Source organism: Sminthopsis crassicaudata, chromosome 5, assembly GCF_048593235.1.
Source record: "Sminthopsis crassicaudata isolate SCR6 chromosome 5, ASM4859323v1, whole genome shotgun sequence".
Taxonomy (NCBI): domain Eukaryota; kingdom Metazoa; phylum Chordata; class Mammalia; order Dasyuromorphia; family Dasyuridae; genus Sminthopsis; species Sminthopsis crassicaudata.
In genome coordinates this window covers 280,002,328-280,018,439 of record NC_133621.1, presented here as the reverse complement: position 1 = coordinate 280,018,439, position 16,112 = coordinate 280,002,328, and the positions used below count along the sequence as shown (strand labels likewise).

General features: G+C 39.9%; 1 protein-coding gene across 2 annotated transcripts in view; it reads right to left on the bottom strand.

The window, feature by feature from the left end:
• The window catches only part of PLXNC1 (plexin C1), a 221,191-nt gene that overhangs the window by 77,646 nt on the left and 127,433 nt on the right, over positions 1-16,112 (bottom strand). For both annotated transcript variants that reach the window (XM_074271219.1, XM_074271218.1), the window contains 4 exons: positions 14,334-14,436; positions 7,010-7,111; positions 6,651-6,754; positions 15-53 (listed from right to left, as the gene is read on the bottom strand). In XM_074271219.1, coding sequence (XP_074127320.1) covers positions 15-53; positions 6,651-6,754; positions 7,010-7,111; positions 14,334-14,436 — 348 coding nt within the window. The remainder of the gene's footprint in view (positions 1-14; positions 54-6,650; positions 6,755-7,009; positions 7,112-14,333; positions 14,437-16,112) is intronic.

The following is a 16,112-nucleotide window of genomic DNA, read 5'->3' as shown; positions in this document are numbered from 1 at the left end:
CTTAAGATACTTACATGCATGTCTTCGGTGAAGATGTGGGTAAAGCCACCTGACTGAGGAGAAGAAGATACTTGTATTATTCATGAGATGCAAAGGAAATGAAAACTCCATTTTATTATACCAAACTCAATTTTAATAAAGGAGTAACACTATTTGCTAATCTTAAAGGCCTAAGGGCTTATATTTTCCGTAAACCCTTACAATGCATAATAAATAATTATTCAGGATTCATGGGACACAATTGAATATTCCAATTGGAAGAAGAGCCACTTCATTATTCTCATTTATTTATTTATTCATTCATTCATCTTTTAATTTATTTTTTGAAGCAATAAGATAACTCTAAACTATGGCTATGGATACCGAGGGTTGAGATCATACAGATAAAAAATATTATTTATCACTGCTAATCGCTCACATTTACATACTGTTTCATCTATATCTCCTAAAAATCAGAGCTGGGATCCCACCCCAGGCGATGTTCATTTTGTACATTATAGTAAGTAATAGCAATATTCAGTATTCAAAAATAGATTAATAACTGTGTGGACCTCAAGTGGATCCCCTAAGTTCCTCTTCTGTAGCAAAAATGGAAAGATTAGTATTTGTAATCACAGGACTCAGATGTGCATCTCAACTGGATAACTTGCTACCTATGTGACCTTTCATCTCTCTAGGCTTTCATTTCCTCAACTATAAAATGAATAGGTTGGACTAGATAAGCCTATGGGGTCTCTTTCAATTCCAGATCAATGAACCTATATTGTTGTTTTTTTAAAGTAATTTATTTTTTTTTCATTTAATATCTTCCCTAATTACATGCAAAAACAATTTTTAAACAGTTTTTTTTAACATGAGTTCTAAATTCTCTTCCTCTCTCCCACCCCTCCTCTCCTCGATCCAATGATCTTTACCAACTGATTTGCAACAGACACAAAAGCCACAATCAGAGTTTGACTCATCCTTTTTTTTTGAATGAAGGTATGATTTCCTAGAGTAGGTGGAAGGGGTGAGCAACAGCTTCTACCCCCACAGATCAGTATTTTCTCCTTAACTTTAGTTTTAGAGATTTGCCAGGGGCCACTAAGAGACTTTTTTCCTGCCCCAAATCAAACAAGGATCTGGACAAGGACAAATCTGAACTCAGATTTTGGTGTCCTCATTATCCACCCCATCACTTGTTCCAAAATAAATTATTTTACTCCTTACCTAAAAACAAACAGAAGACATTTATCTACACTACATAAGAGAGTGTATAATACAGCGGAAACTTTGACAGCTCTGAAGGGAGAAGATCTGCCTGACACATAGTAGGCATTTAGTAAATGCTTACTGAAATGAATTCTGAAGGGTCCTTTAAACTTTGAATCTATGATCCTGTGATAATTAATTAGGAAATGATAATTAATTTCTTTGGAAAATGAGTCAAAAACCCAACTAATAGCTTTAAAAAACCATTGGAAAAGGAAAAAACAAGAAAATTGGGGGAGGGAGGTTAAGAATAACCTTTTTGAAGCTGAAAACATTACCTCAAACATCTAGTTTTTTTTTTTTTTTTAGGATGAAAAAAAAATTTTGTTTCTTTCTACTTTCCAATATGTTTTATTTCCAGTAAGACTTTTAAGTCAAGTTCTCCCAGGCCGTTTTTGTTTACATGCCCCTAAATTAGATGGCACAAAGGGGATTTGCAGAAGTACTCAGAATACTTGGGGCATCGTCTCCCATAATTCTAGGTAAAAATTGAAGCTTGGTTTGCATTTTCTTGTTCCTATTACTATTTTATCTGCTGAATTGACTTTATGCAACTAGAGAGTAAAAGCAAAGTTTTGGTTTCAAAGAAGGAAGTCCAAATGTGAATTTCAAAGGTGAATTTTGAACTTCCCATGTGCTGAGTCTGTTGACCCGAGCTCTTGCAGGAAGCCTGACCCACCTCTCAACTCTTCTCCAATTTTCAACAGAACAAACAAAAGAAATAGAATTTGAAATAACACAACTGAAAATGGAATTGTTTGGCAGCTGAGGCAGAGAGAGAGATGTGGTTTACTGGACCCCCAGGTTGGGAATTCTCAAATCTAGTGCTGAATGGGGTTAAGCCATTGTGAATTGTGAACTTCCTTGAGACTTCTGACCTTTTGGGGGAAAAAAAAGGTCTTGTTACTGAAAAAAATCTCAAGCACCTCTCACAAACCTGATGGTGGTTGTTATTGAGTGACTTTTCATTGCAAAGACGCTGGATAGTTTGCCATTTTCTTTTCCAGTTCATCTTCCAATTAAGGAAACTGAGGCAAACAAGGTGAAGTGACTTGCTCAGGGTCACAAAGCTAGAAAGTGATTGAAGTTGGATTTGAACTGAGGAAGATGAGTCTTCCAACCTACCTGCCCCATCCATCCTTTACAAAGCTGCTGAAATGATCTTTCTACAGCACAGCAGTCATCCTCCAACTCAATGAACCCAGTGGCTCCCCACGGCTTCCAGGAGCCAATATCATATTGTCTGTCTAGCTTTGAAAGCTCCTTCCGACCTGGTCACTTCTTGCCTTTCTAATCTTCTTAGCCCTTAACTCTTCTTCATGTGTCTGCAATCCAGGGACGCTGGCATCAGACACAACAGTGGCCCATCCCTTTACACTGGCTGCCCTTATGCCTAGAGCTCTCTCTTTCCCCTTCCTCTACCTCCTGGTGTCCTTCATGTCTCAGTACAAATCCCATCTTTTGCAAGAAACTTCCCAACACTCCTTAATACTAGTGCCTTCCCACTGAAGGAACTTCCAACTTATCCTGCATACAGAAAATATGTGTGTTTGTATTATATACAAAAATATATGTGTGTAATGGAGAGACAGAGACAGAAAGAGACAGAGAGAAGGAGAGACACAGAGACAGAGAGAGAGAGATAGATGAAGGGGGAGACAGAGAGAGAGAGAGAGAGAGAGAGAGAGACAGAGAGAGAGACAGAGAGACAGAGACAGAGAGAGAGAAGAGAGAGAGAGAGAGAATGCACCTTAAATAATAAATGCATATAGCTTATTTGCATGTTATCTCTCCCATTGGAGGAGCAGGTAGGTGTCACAGTAAACAGAGTTCTGGGTCTAGAATCAGGAAGGTCTGAGTTAAAACCTGGACTCAGATACTTACTAACTGTGCGATTCTGGGCAAGTCACTTTTCCCCATTTGCCTCAGTATTCCTCACCTACCACAGGAGCTGGAGAAGGAAATGGCAAACCCTTCTGGTATCTTTGCCAAGAAAACCCCAAATGGGGTCACAAAGTTAGATAACTGAAATGACTCAAAAATATCATCTCCCCCATTAGACAGAGCAAGGGCTGTTTTTAAGTTTTATTTTTGACCTTTCTTTGTATCCCTGGTGTTAGCACAATGCCTAGCATGCAGTAGGTGATTAATAAATGCTACCTGACTTAACTATGATGCTTCTGTATTAGCTTCAGGATCAAACACAAACTCTGTATTTTAGAGGGTCTTTGAGACCCTTCCTCATCAGGTCTCAGCCAAACTTTTTAGATTTTTCCCATGTTATTCACTCCCTTTCACACCCTTCACGATCTAGCCAAACTGTCCTGCTTACTGTCCCTCCCACACTATGGTCAATCTCCCAGCTCTGGCTTTCCAGGCTGCTGCTCCTGCCGGGCTTGCCCTCCTCCTTCACTTTGGTCTTTTGGCCTCATATGCCTTAAAACTTCAAAACTTCAAAAGCTCAGGAGCCAGTTTCTGATCACCTCAGGGGCTAGTCTAGACCCAGGGCTATTTCTAGCACATCATGTGGCCTTCCTTTATATTGTTAGCTATAGTGTGTTCCCTCCCTCCCTTCCTCTCTCCTCCATTCTTCCTTCTCCTCTCCCCTTCTCTCACTTGTCTGCCTCTTCTTCCTTTTCTCTCTTTCATCATTCTTCCTTTCCTTTCTTCCCCCTCTCTCCATCTCTGTCTCTGTTTCTCTGTCTCTCTCTTCCTTCTCCTTCCTTCCTTCCTCTCCTCTCCACTCCCCATCTATGTCTCCCTTCTTTCTCCTTCCTCTCCTCTTCACCCCCTCCCCATTTCTGTCTCTGTTTCTGTCTCTCCCTTCTTTCTCCTTCCCTCCTTCCTCTTCCCCATCTCTATCTCTCCCTTCTTTCTCCTTCCTCTCCTCTCCACCCCATCATCTCTGTCTCTCTCTGTTTCTCTATCTCTCCCTTCTTTCTCCTTCCTCTCCTCTCCACCCCATCATCTGTCTCTCTCTGTGTTTCTCTGTCTTTTGCTATGGCTTTCCTGATTTCCCCTTAACAAATGTGTGCTGTTTCTTGGTGTTCTTCCTTAATGAGCTAGACTGGCTTCTATTTTTTATGCTGTTCCCGGGGGACTCCAGGATTATGCACTGCCCTCTGTTAAATCAGCTCCCTTTCTTACAACTCTTCCTTTTCCCCCTAATCATCAGTATGTGTATCCATCCCGGCGCCCTCTGAACTAATAAGCTTTCCTGCAGGTTAGATTGCCTCCACAGTCATTTCTTCATCTTGCCTTTAGGTGACTAAATTAGGGAAAACCTAGGCAAATATATTACTGGGGTCAGGGAATCGGACCTAAAGCATTCTCATTAGCTGCACAAATCAAAAGGCTTCCTGGGGAGGACAGGAAACTCTGTCATTCTATTGCTATTGAATTCTTAACAGGGACCTCAGAAATTTGAGAGTGATGAAGGTGCAATCCCAGGAGAGGGCTTTCAGTCATTCCTAAAGTCATTTGCGTTTATTAAGTGGCTAATATTTGTCATGTAGAAACTGAGAATACCCCCCTCCAAAAAAAAAAAAAAAAAAGAAGCAGTAAACCCTGTCTTCAAAGAGTTTACATTCTGTCATCTGGAGAAGAAGGGGAAGGAAGGGGAAGGGAGGAGAGAGGAAGAGGGTGGTAAGAAACAGGTCCATAAATCTAGCTTTCTCTTCCACTGCCTGATAGCCCAGCCCAGATATGTCAAAACATTCTCTGAACCAAATTAAAATTTAATTGGGAAATAATTAACAAAATAAATAAAAATATGATATTTCAAATTAAGTCAAGATGTGCCCTACAGGTCTTCTCCTTTCTATTTCAGTTTTGACACCACTGTTCTAGTCTGTCAAAGATATATATATATATATGTATATATATATATATATATATATATATATATTTTTTTTTTTTTTTTTTTGGGGGGGCAATGTAATCAAAGTGAAGTGACTTGCTCAGGGTCACCCAGCTAATAAGCGTCTGAAGCCATATCTGAACTCAGGTCTTCCTGACTCCATCCAGAGTCACTCAGTGGTCTCCAGTATTTTTAAAAAAATTATTCCTTCATTCAAGAAGCATTTATTAAGCACCTTATATATGCTAGACATAGGGAAGAGAATCAAAGCCATAAAAAGTCCTTCCCTTCAAAGTGATTTCATTTTACTGTGGAGAATATTTTGTTCACATGGAACAGAAAAATGAATACACTAAAGTAATTTGCCAACTAAAGGGTACCAGAGCCTGAGGTGGGTGGAGGAAGCCCCAAGATTTGCTTCCCTTTGGAATTGTCACTTGAGCTGAGCTATAAGGGAAGTTAGGAATGGAGCATTCCAGGCACGGGACACAACTTGGGGCACAGAGATGACTAGGGGGAGTTCTACGTCACCCTCTATGGCAAGTGTGAGGGGACACGTTAGAAAATTAAGTGGAAAAATTAATAAGCTAGGGGGGGAAAAAAAATCCTGAGCAGAAGCAAAAAGGCTGAAGGGTTACTGGTATCCTTTTTCATCCAAAGATCCATCATTAGAAAACCTAACATGGGTGGTTTATGGAGGCAGCCCAGCCTCTGGAAGCCTGCCTCATAGATCCTATTGCCCAAATCTAGAATTATAGTGAAGTTAAAAAGTGCTTACTGCACATGTCTAGGCTTCTGGCCAAGACTGGCTTAGGAGCATTTGACAAGTTCTCGTCTGGCATGGGCTGAGTGTTAGAGCAGATAAAAGGATGTTTCCGAGGATCAGCCCATGGGGGCTTGCATTCACTTTGACAGGGCAGTGGGCCCGGAGTCAGAAGATTCATCTTTGTGAATTTAAAGCTGAATTTAGACACTTACTAGCTGTGTGAGCCTGGGCGAGTCACTTCACCCTGCTTGCCTCAGTTTCCTTTTCTGTAAAACGAGCTGGTGAAGGAAGTAGTGGGCCATTCCAGTACCTTTGCCAAGAAAATCCCAAATGGAGCCATGAAGAGTCCGACATGGCTCAACAACAGAAAAGTGATTTATGGGGTGCTGAGCTCTTTACAAATAAATACGGGTGTGTATAATATATATAAATATAAATAAAAATAGAACCGAGAAAGTTACTATCATCTTTATTTTACAGATGAGGAAACTGAGGGAAATAGAGATGAAATGGCTTGTGCAAGGTCATACAGCTAGAAGAATCTGAGATCAGGCTTTCCCAACTCCAGGTCTCTTATACCTTTACCATTTAGCTGCCTAGCATACATTTAATAACCGCCTCCTAGTCCAGTTCAACCTATGCCCCTCTGCCAAACAACACACATTATCTGAAGCCTCCTGTGGAAAAAAACCACTAGGAACTTTACATTAGCAATGCCCCTCCTCGTTACTATTCCAGACTCAGCCTTTCAAACCCTGATCAATGTTCCTTTACCTCAGGGAAGAAAGTTCTCAGAGCAAAGTGTTTGTAGTCCAGAAAGGGAACAGTGCCAAAGCTATCCACCACATCCAATTTATCCATCTGCAGCTCAGCAAATCCTGCAAAAACAGAATCCCAAGAGCCATATATTAAAACTCAACAAACAGGAGACACGCTCTTGGAGCTGTTCCGTCTAATGCTAACCACGACCTCGGTGCTTGTTAAAGAAAAGCATGAGATAATTACGGGGGGAGCGGGCCCCCAAACACTGCTGTGCTGGATTCTGACTCCATGTAAAAATTTAAATCATTTCTGCATCTGCCTCTGGGTCAGAAATGGAAGACTGCCTTTTGGAAAAGAATAGATGAACCTACCATCACGGATCTCTTTCCGGAGCTCGCTTTCCAGGAGTTCCAGCTGTTGGCTCTGCTTGCGACTCAGCTCCTTGGATTTATACCTGGTGACAACAACTGCAACTATTTAAAAAAAAAAAAAAAACAGAAGAAACCTTGAATGTGGGATTCAAACACTTAGTCAATTCCTATCTGCACGGGGATTTTGGTGCCTCAGTTTGCTCATCTGCTAGGCTTAATAGTTTGTGGTTCTATGAAAAACATGTAACTCCCATAGAATGAGGAAAGAAGAATGACGTAGATGAGGAGAATTTTTGTTGTTCTTTTCCCCCTAAGTTCCCACAGAGTATAAGCTGCTTTAGGGCGAGGACTATTTTGTTTTTATCTTCTATTCTTAGTGCCTTGCACACAGCAGGTGCTTAATAAATGCTTGTTAACATGAATGAATATGTATTTAAAAAATTAAAAAGAGAATAAGCGTTTTATATGGTGCCCAGGGGTCATGTACTATGCAAAGTAATAAGCATTTTACAATTATCGAGAGACTTAAGATTCCCCTAGAGAGGGAACACTAGAAAGTAAACTTGAAAAAAAATCTTATATTATTAACATGAATGAATCTTTATTTAAAAAATTAAAAAGAGGGGGCAGCTAGTTGCTGTAGTTGATAGAGCACCAGCCCTGAAGTCAGGACCTGAATTCAAATCTGGTCTCAGACACTTCCTGGCTGTGTGACCCTGGGCAAGTCATTTAACCCCAACGGCCTCAGCCCCCCCCCCAAAAAAAAAATTTAACAAGAGAATAAGCAATTTTATATGGTGCCCATGTCATGTACCTGCTAAATAAGCACTTTACAATTATAGAGAGACTTAAGATTCCCCTGGAGAGGAAACCCTGGAAGGTAAACTTGAAAAAAATCTTATATGGTTAAAGTTCAACATTTCTTGATATTAATTCATTTAATTATTGACTCAATATTAAGTCAAATCAATGGTTGCAATGTGTCGGGCACTCTGCTAAGGTATGGGCACACTCTTTCTGTGGGTTCAGATGGAACACTTGCCCCAGTGGAAAGCCTCTTCTCTGCAGCCACTCATAGATTGATTTATGACCCGGATCAGGTTGCCCCAGCTCAGGTAGCCTGATGGTCTCCTGCTCCCAGGCCCTCCCCATCCTGATGCTGGATTTAGTGTGGAAACTCAATTACTTAGCTCATGGTTTTTTAAACTTTTTTTCACTTGTGATTCCTTTTCACCCAAGAAATTTTCATATTTTATAAATTTCATATTTTTATAAAATAGATATGCATACACATAATAGAAAATACATTTAAAATAAAAATTTACAAAATAGTTACACAAATCAGACCTCGGCTGACAATCAATCATAATTTCACAACCCCCACGTTCAGTTACATGACCCCATATGCGGTCACAACCCACAATTTAAGAAGCTTTGATTTCACCCTCTGTAGCTCATTACTCTTGATTTCAAACGATTCACCAGCTTGAGGCTCCCCAGTAATAGAGATCACAGGTCTGTGCCACCATAACTAGTATAATTTAACATTCTAATGGAGGAACTTTCTAATGTAAGAAAAAGGGCCAGTCCCTTTCAAGAGTCTGGCAATTTAACATTTCTTTACTCCTCCTCAAAACACTTTTAAGGACCACCTAAGAAAATAAAATTAAACCGATTATAGTGAAAATTCCTTCAATTTTTTGCGAATAATAACAATCATATTTCAAATTCTAGTTACAACTTGAAACTATTAGACACTGAAGAATATTGTTAGAGAGTATTATTACAGGTCCATCCTTTTTATCCCATCATCTATCTACCTGTTGTTTTATAGCTGGCTGGCAATCACGTGAAAACATTATAGTCTCAAAAAAATCAGAAGTGAATATCAAACAAAGGGCATCTGGAACCACATGACGCCTGGGAGCTGGAGGCAAACCATTAAAAATAAGGAATGATGGAGAAGTAACATATAAGATGTCATCAGAATTTTTAAAAAGGAGAAGAGGAGTTAGTCACAAGGCAAGAATGAGGCGTGCCATTATCCTTACAATGGTAATACAGGGCAATTGAATGGAGCTCCTCTAGAAGGGCATGGGGAAGGAGTCCGTGAAAGAGTTGTGATGTCTGGAAGCATCAGCCACATGGATGAGAGCACGGTTCTACCAGCCTTTCCTCTTATAAAGGGCTTTCATTTCTTTTGAGAAGCAGTGTAGTATAGGAGATGAGACCAAGAATATTTGGATTCAAGTCTGATCTCCAACATATATTGTGACCCTAGTCAAGTCCCAGGGAAGGTGCTGACCTCCATGGAGGAGAGAATTTCCTCATCTGGGAGTTCCCTATGTCAACTGTAGTCCCATGTGTAATCCACTCACCTCTCCTAGAGAACCCTAAAGAAAAAGGACTTCTATTTTATAGTCTCTGAAATTATTCAAAAATCAAAATATGTACACATATGTTTCAAATATACATGATGAGTCAAGTATAATTTATTCCCTTGTGTATCATTTAATTTTAGCCAAGCTAGGAAAATGTGGTGTGGAGCACATGTAAGCGGCTGATGGGCTCTTCATAACGGGACTAGACGTCTCAGAGAGGAAGCTCATAGAATTTACTGCTTTCTCGAACAAATGGAAAGAATGCTGGCTTAAAAGGTTGAAGTCTTGGGATTGAATCCCAGACCTAGGATTATCTGTGTGACCTTGGCCAAGTCATGGAATCTCTTAGCCTCAGTTTCCTTATCTGTAAAATGCTAGTTTGGACAAAGATGAGCTCTCCCGAGGGCCCTTTCTAGCTCCAAGTGGAAATGAGAATGGACTATTGAGTGACTTTTTGCAAGGCTCAGTCTGGGTACCATAGTAGCTTTTCCTTTTCTTTCTTTTCTTTTCTTTTTTTTTTTTTTTTTTTTTTTTTTTTTTTTTGCTGAGGTAATTGGGGTTAAGTGACTTGCCCCAGGAAGTGTCTGAAACTAGATTTGAACTCAGGTCCTCCTGACTTCAGAGCTGGTGCTCTATCCACTGTGCTATCTTATTTAGCATTTTGATGAGTAGATTACAGGTCTGGACTTTGAAGGGAATTTAGAAGTCATTTAGTCATTTCATAAATAAAAGAAATTGGTAACAATTGGTACATGCTTGAGATGGAATTTTTACCAGGTCTTGACTCCAAGTCCAGTCCATATTCCCTAGTGCTACCTGTGTGACCCCTGTCGCTGAAATGTATAACATCCCATCACTGCATGTCCATTCTGTGGGCTCTAGTCTATGTTCTCCCATAAATTCCCCCAAGGGATCAGTGTGCTAGGGGCAGGTGCAGAGAGGGACGTCCTTGCTTTCTCTTGACGTTTTGTTCATTTGCCCCTTTAATTTGATCACAAGGAGGTGACCCAACAGTTTAGAGTCTTTCTTGATTTCTCCAGTCACTGCAATGATACCACTATAGATCACTTAGCAGCTAAATCACAGAAAGTTGCCTGATGTTCACACAAGTGACCTGCCCACGATCATATAACTAGTAAATATCAGAAGGAATATTTGAACTCAGGTCTTCTTCCTCCTTTTCCAAGTCTGGCATGCTCTCCGGAGCACCATGTGGCTTGTCAAAAATCAAGAACTAGGGTAATTAAATCTCCTGATGGCAACAAGTTGTGCAGAGTTACCAGAAGGGGATTCAAATTTTTTAAAGGACCTTGATAAGTGGTGAAACAGATGGAGATAAGCCTGATGAAGATTAATTGTCAGTCTCTGCACAGGTCACTTCGGAAACATAAATAATCTTCACAAATATGACACAGGAAAGAAGCAGATATTCATGAGTTGGAGAAAGAAGGGGATGAGGACAATGAATCACAAAATGGAAATGAGTATAGAATATAACCAGCATCAAACAGGGAAGCCTAACAAGAGAAATGAAGAAAAAGAGAGGGTGGGATGGAGCAAGGAAGGAAGGAAAGAAGGGAGGAGGAAGGAAGGGAGGGAGGGAGGAAGGAAAGAAAGGAAGGAAGGAAGGAAGCAAGGAAGGAAGGAAGGAAGGAAGGAAGGGAGGGAGGGAGGAAGGAAGGGAGGGAGGGAGGAAAGAAAGGAGGAAGGGAGGGAAGGAGGGAAAGAGAAGGAGGGAAGGAAAGAGAAAGGAAGGAAAGAGGAAGGAAGGGAGGGATGGGGAAAGGAGGGAGGGAAGGGAGGGAGAAAAGGAGAGACAGAGGGAAGGAGGGATAAAGGAGGGAAGGAAGGAGGAAGGAAAGAAGAGAGGGAAGGAGGGAGACAGACAAGAAAGAAAGAACTTGGAATCAAAATGGAATTATAGTATTCAAATACAAACCCCTTAAGGGCAGGAACTGTTTTGATTTTTCTTGGTATCACCCATGCTTAACATAGTGCCTAACAAATAGAAAACTCTTAATGCTTGGTGATTTCACTGACTAATTGTTAATTGAATTTAGCTTTTATGAATTAATCTGCTTATTTCCATACTAATCTATATCCAGTTACAAGGCTTTAGATGCCATGTAGATAAGAGATATGGAAAACTTGGAGAAAATCCAAAGAATCACAGGCATTTTTATATAGAAATAATAATCCCTAATATTTACAACTGGGGGAAGGCCTCTCACTATTCTGGGTGGGTCCCTTGATGGAAGAGTTACTGAAGAGGGCCAAGAGCCAGGCAGGACGGGGAGCTTTGCCATCCGTCTATAGCACTCTGCAGACATATTTGTTGAATGAATGTATGAGTGTCCTGGGCAAGAACTCATGCCAAGGAGATCACAGACCCAACCAAGCATTAAAATACATGGCTTATAGTTTCCTACACACTTTCACACATATGTTATCTCTTTCCAGGCTGACAACCTCCCTGGGAGATAGGCAGATAGGGAGATAGGTTTTAAATCCAAGGCAAAATGGACTCAGGTGATTTAGTCTAGAAGAGATATGGACGGTGGCCTGGGAAGAAATGCATTAATCCCATGGACAGAAATCATACAGGATGAGGAGGTGAGGGCATGTTGCTATCTGTATCATTGGAGGTATATTTATCCCAGCTTGTGAGAAGCATGGGCAAAAGTGAAGAAATTAATAACATCAATGTGAAAGTGGGAAGGGGGACCCACCCCTCACAGTCCCTTGTTTAACTTTAACTGCTCAAAATGTGTAAAGTTCTGTCCTCTCTCAATTGTAATCCTTCTCTGGGAGGAGGTTTCTTTTCTCTTTGAATCCTTTTCTCCGTGAGCAGGTTCCTTCTGGAGCCTCCAGCCAGAGCAAAGGTAGAATCTCTAATCCTCTTCTTCCTGAATCCTGGCTCTGAATCTCCTCCAGCTTCCCTGAAGTTCTCCCGGGAAGTCTTGTTACATGTCCTACTCTTTCTTCATCATTAAGAAATGCTTAATTTAATTAATGAAATCTTAGTTCACCTGCTCATTATGTGTCTGACCCAGGGCACATCATACCATGATCCTCTGGGCTTTGTCTACGAAAGCACATTAGTTCAGGTGACCCTCGAGTCTGAGCCATGGAGAGAATGCTGGGTTTCAAGTCCTTGGTTCAAATCCCAGCCACCTGTGTGTGCTCTCGGCAAAGGGATCTCATGTCTCTAAAGCCTCTGAATTGCATGATTTCTGAGATCTCTTCCACTTGGAGGTCTATGATCCCTCTGCTATAAATTCTGTAGTTCTCTTTTTTGTGAATGTGGTTGTGCTTTTGTCTCTTTAAAAGCACCTATTCTGGTGCCTTGCACAAAACAGATGGAGGTTGTATTGAAGTGAGACATAAAATTCACAGTGTATTTGGCTATTTCACTAGAGAGCAAGAAGAATGGACTCATCTTTTTGATAATAAATAAACACTCTCTACTAACGTCAGAGGATCAGACACCCAGAAGTGGAAGGGACTGTGGAGAACAGTGAATCCCATCTTCCCATTTTATAGATTAGGAGACAGACCCAAATATGCCATGTTACTATCCTCTGAAGAAGAGGACTGTGAGTTCCTCAAGATTACTTCAGAAGAGTCCCTACCAGATCCTACAGTATACTGGGTGAATAATCTTTGAGGAATTTAAAGGAAAACAAAAAATGCACAGACAATGGAAATTGAGATCCAAAAATTGAGAGAATATCAATCCCAACAAAATAATGGCTCCATCAAACAATCAGTATTGGTTGAACAGGAAATACATCAAGATAAATTCCTGAAAAGTTCAAATGAAAGAAGATTCTTTTAAAAAAATACCCCCAAATCCTGAGCAATAGTGTTTATTTATAATTCCATTTTTTAGAAAATGTTCACAAGTGGAGAAAGTCATCTCCATCCACAAAGAAAACTGTGGGGAGTGAATTTGGATCACAACATAGTATTTGTACTTTTTTGGGTTATTTGCTTGCTAATAAGAACCCCCTTTCTTTCTCATTTTTTTCTTTGTGATCTGATTTTTCTTTTATAGCATGATAGTTGGGAATAGGTATAGAAAAATTGCACATGTTTAACATATATTGGATTGCTTGCTGTGAGGAAGAGAGGGAGAAAAACTTAGAACACATGGTTTTGAAAGGGTGAAATGCTGAAAACTATCTTTGCATACATTTTGAAAATGAAAACCTATTATTTAAAATAAAAATAAAATGGAGCTAAAATTAAAGAATAATTAAATGGGAACAAAAAAAAGAGAATATGTTCATAAAGACAATTTTTTTATTTTCAATTTTTTAAAAAAAATTGATACTTATGAGATTATAGATTTGGAGCTGGGATGGACCACAGAAGTCACTAACCCAAGACCATCATTCTCTATTGTAGAATGAAGTTTAGAGAAATAATGGCATATCTAAGGTCACACAGATAGTAGTTGACTGAAGCAGGATTTGAATCCAGGTTCTCTGACTACAGAGTCATACTCTTTATTTTCTTTATGTAAGAGTTCTCCTTATCAAGGGATATCCATATCCCTTTCTATAATCCATTCTTAGAGAACCCTAAAGAAAAGGGTGTTCCTATTTTATATTATGTCAATCTGATCAACATCAGACAAGGATGCACACAAACAAGTATGCTTTTATACATACAAAAAGTTTTACACAAACACACATAATGGGCTCAGCATTTCTTCCTTCCTTTTTTTGTGTGTGTAAACAATTATGTAACAACAAGATGAATATAAGATAAATTGGAGGTAAACAACAGAGGAGGAGGACCAGAGGAAAGGAAGCAGGAAAGGCATCCTGTAAGTTAACATTCTAACTGAGACTTGAAGGAAGCCCAGGAACTCTGGAAGAAGGGCTCAGGAGGGAGGGAATTCCAAAATTTCTTTTAATAAAAATGTTGGCACTTACCAAAAATGACAGTTACCAAGAGGACAGGAAGAACGATGAGAAAATACCAGGTAGATGGGACGGACTCCTGCTCAACATAGCGCTCCAAGTTTCCCAGTTTCACCTAACACAACAAAAGATTGCATTATTCTAGGAAGAGGAGGGGACCATGTTTGTGTTCATAGACTACCACATCATAGGCAGCCCCCAATATACCAAAGGGGAATGGGAGGCAAGGACCCTAAGATCTAATTCCGGATCCTCCATTGGCCTTCAACAACGAAGAGATTGGCTAGATCTCTAGCTCTAAAATCCTGATTCTACAAGGTAGAATTTTGTAAAATGAAACTCCATAAAAATGGACCTGATTTTTTCATTGTCATTCTTAGTGCTCAAAAAAAGAAAAAAGAAAAAAATAACTGCTATGGCCAGTCCCTCTCCTCCAACTACAGTGGCCCGTTCTTAGCTCTGAGAAGGGAAAGAGCAAAAGGAAGGGAATAAACATTTATCAAATGTCTATGATGTGCCAGGTATTATGCTAAGTCATATATAGCATTACACTATAGCATATCACAAATATGATCTCATATCCTCTGATTTATCTCAGTATTTCTAGAATCAAACATCACTTCCTTTAACATTAAAACTCTCCACAATCTGGCCCTAACTTACTCCCTTAATGGATCTTGTAGGGCAGTAAGACGACTTCTTACAGCTTCTCCTACGTGGAAGTCCATCTCTCATCTTCACGATTTTCCGTCGGCAGTCCTAAAGTGCACTTCTCATCTCTGTCTCTTAAGAACCTTGCGTTTTCTTTAAAGCTCAGCTCAAATGATCCTTGTACATGACGCACAACTTGATCCCTCCAGAAAATAGTAGCTCATAATAGTGAACTCATCTGGGGCCTCCCAAAAGTCCTACTGCAACCATAAGCTTTGATTTTTTATAATTTTTTTAATAAATATATGTCATTTTCCCTCAGAGACTAAGAGCAGAAGTGCACTTTTTGTCTTTTTATCCCTCAAATCTAGCATTATACCTAGTGCTTAATAAATGTTGATTGATTGCTTGAGCATCATATGGGGCTGATATCAGCATTTGATCCAATGATCTCCATTCACTTAAAAAAAGCTAACAATTATTGACTAGTGCTGAGCACCCTGTAATAGGAAATTCTGTTAAGTATGTGATAAGTTGCAGGTTTCTTTCCTGCATCTTGTTCTATTTTTATACAAAACATTAAAAAAAAAAGGTACTGATGGATGTCTTGGAAAAGACAAGGGAGCCAAATCCAGAGCAGCTCAAGGAAAACTATCTATCTGGACAATAGTTAACGCAAGGTGCCCTGAAAACGCATCCTTTTTCTTTTGCTCAAGGAGTGCTCTCACCCAAGTCCGGGAAAGAGTGTGCAGTGTCTGGATATGGTGTTTGCTCCCAGATGCTACCATACGAATGTAGAGGGAGAACAAAAGATATCAAGCCTCATTAGTATTGTATACAATGGCGAGCTCAGAACTTGACACTCTAACAGACTCGGCTGAGGGGAATCTGGCAGCTGCATGAGTCTGTAGAAGCATTTAAAAAATATATTTTAAATTTAAAAGGAAAATCTAAAAACCTTCATGTTACTTCATCTGACCAAAAATCAGTTTCCTCATCTGCAAAATGATGAGATCGGACTAGCTGACTTCCACGGTCCCTTCCAACCCTCAAGGAATGATCCTATATCATGTGTAGAATGTCAATTTGGCTTTTCACTGGACTTGGCAGTCTTGATGGAGGAAGGGAAAAGAGGGACAG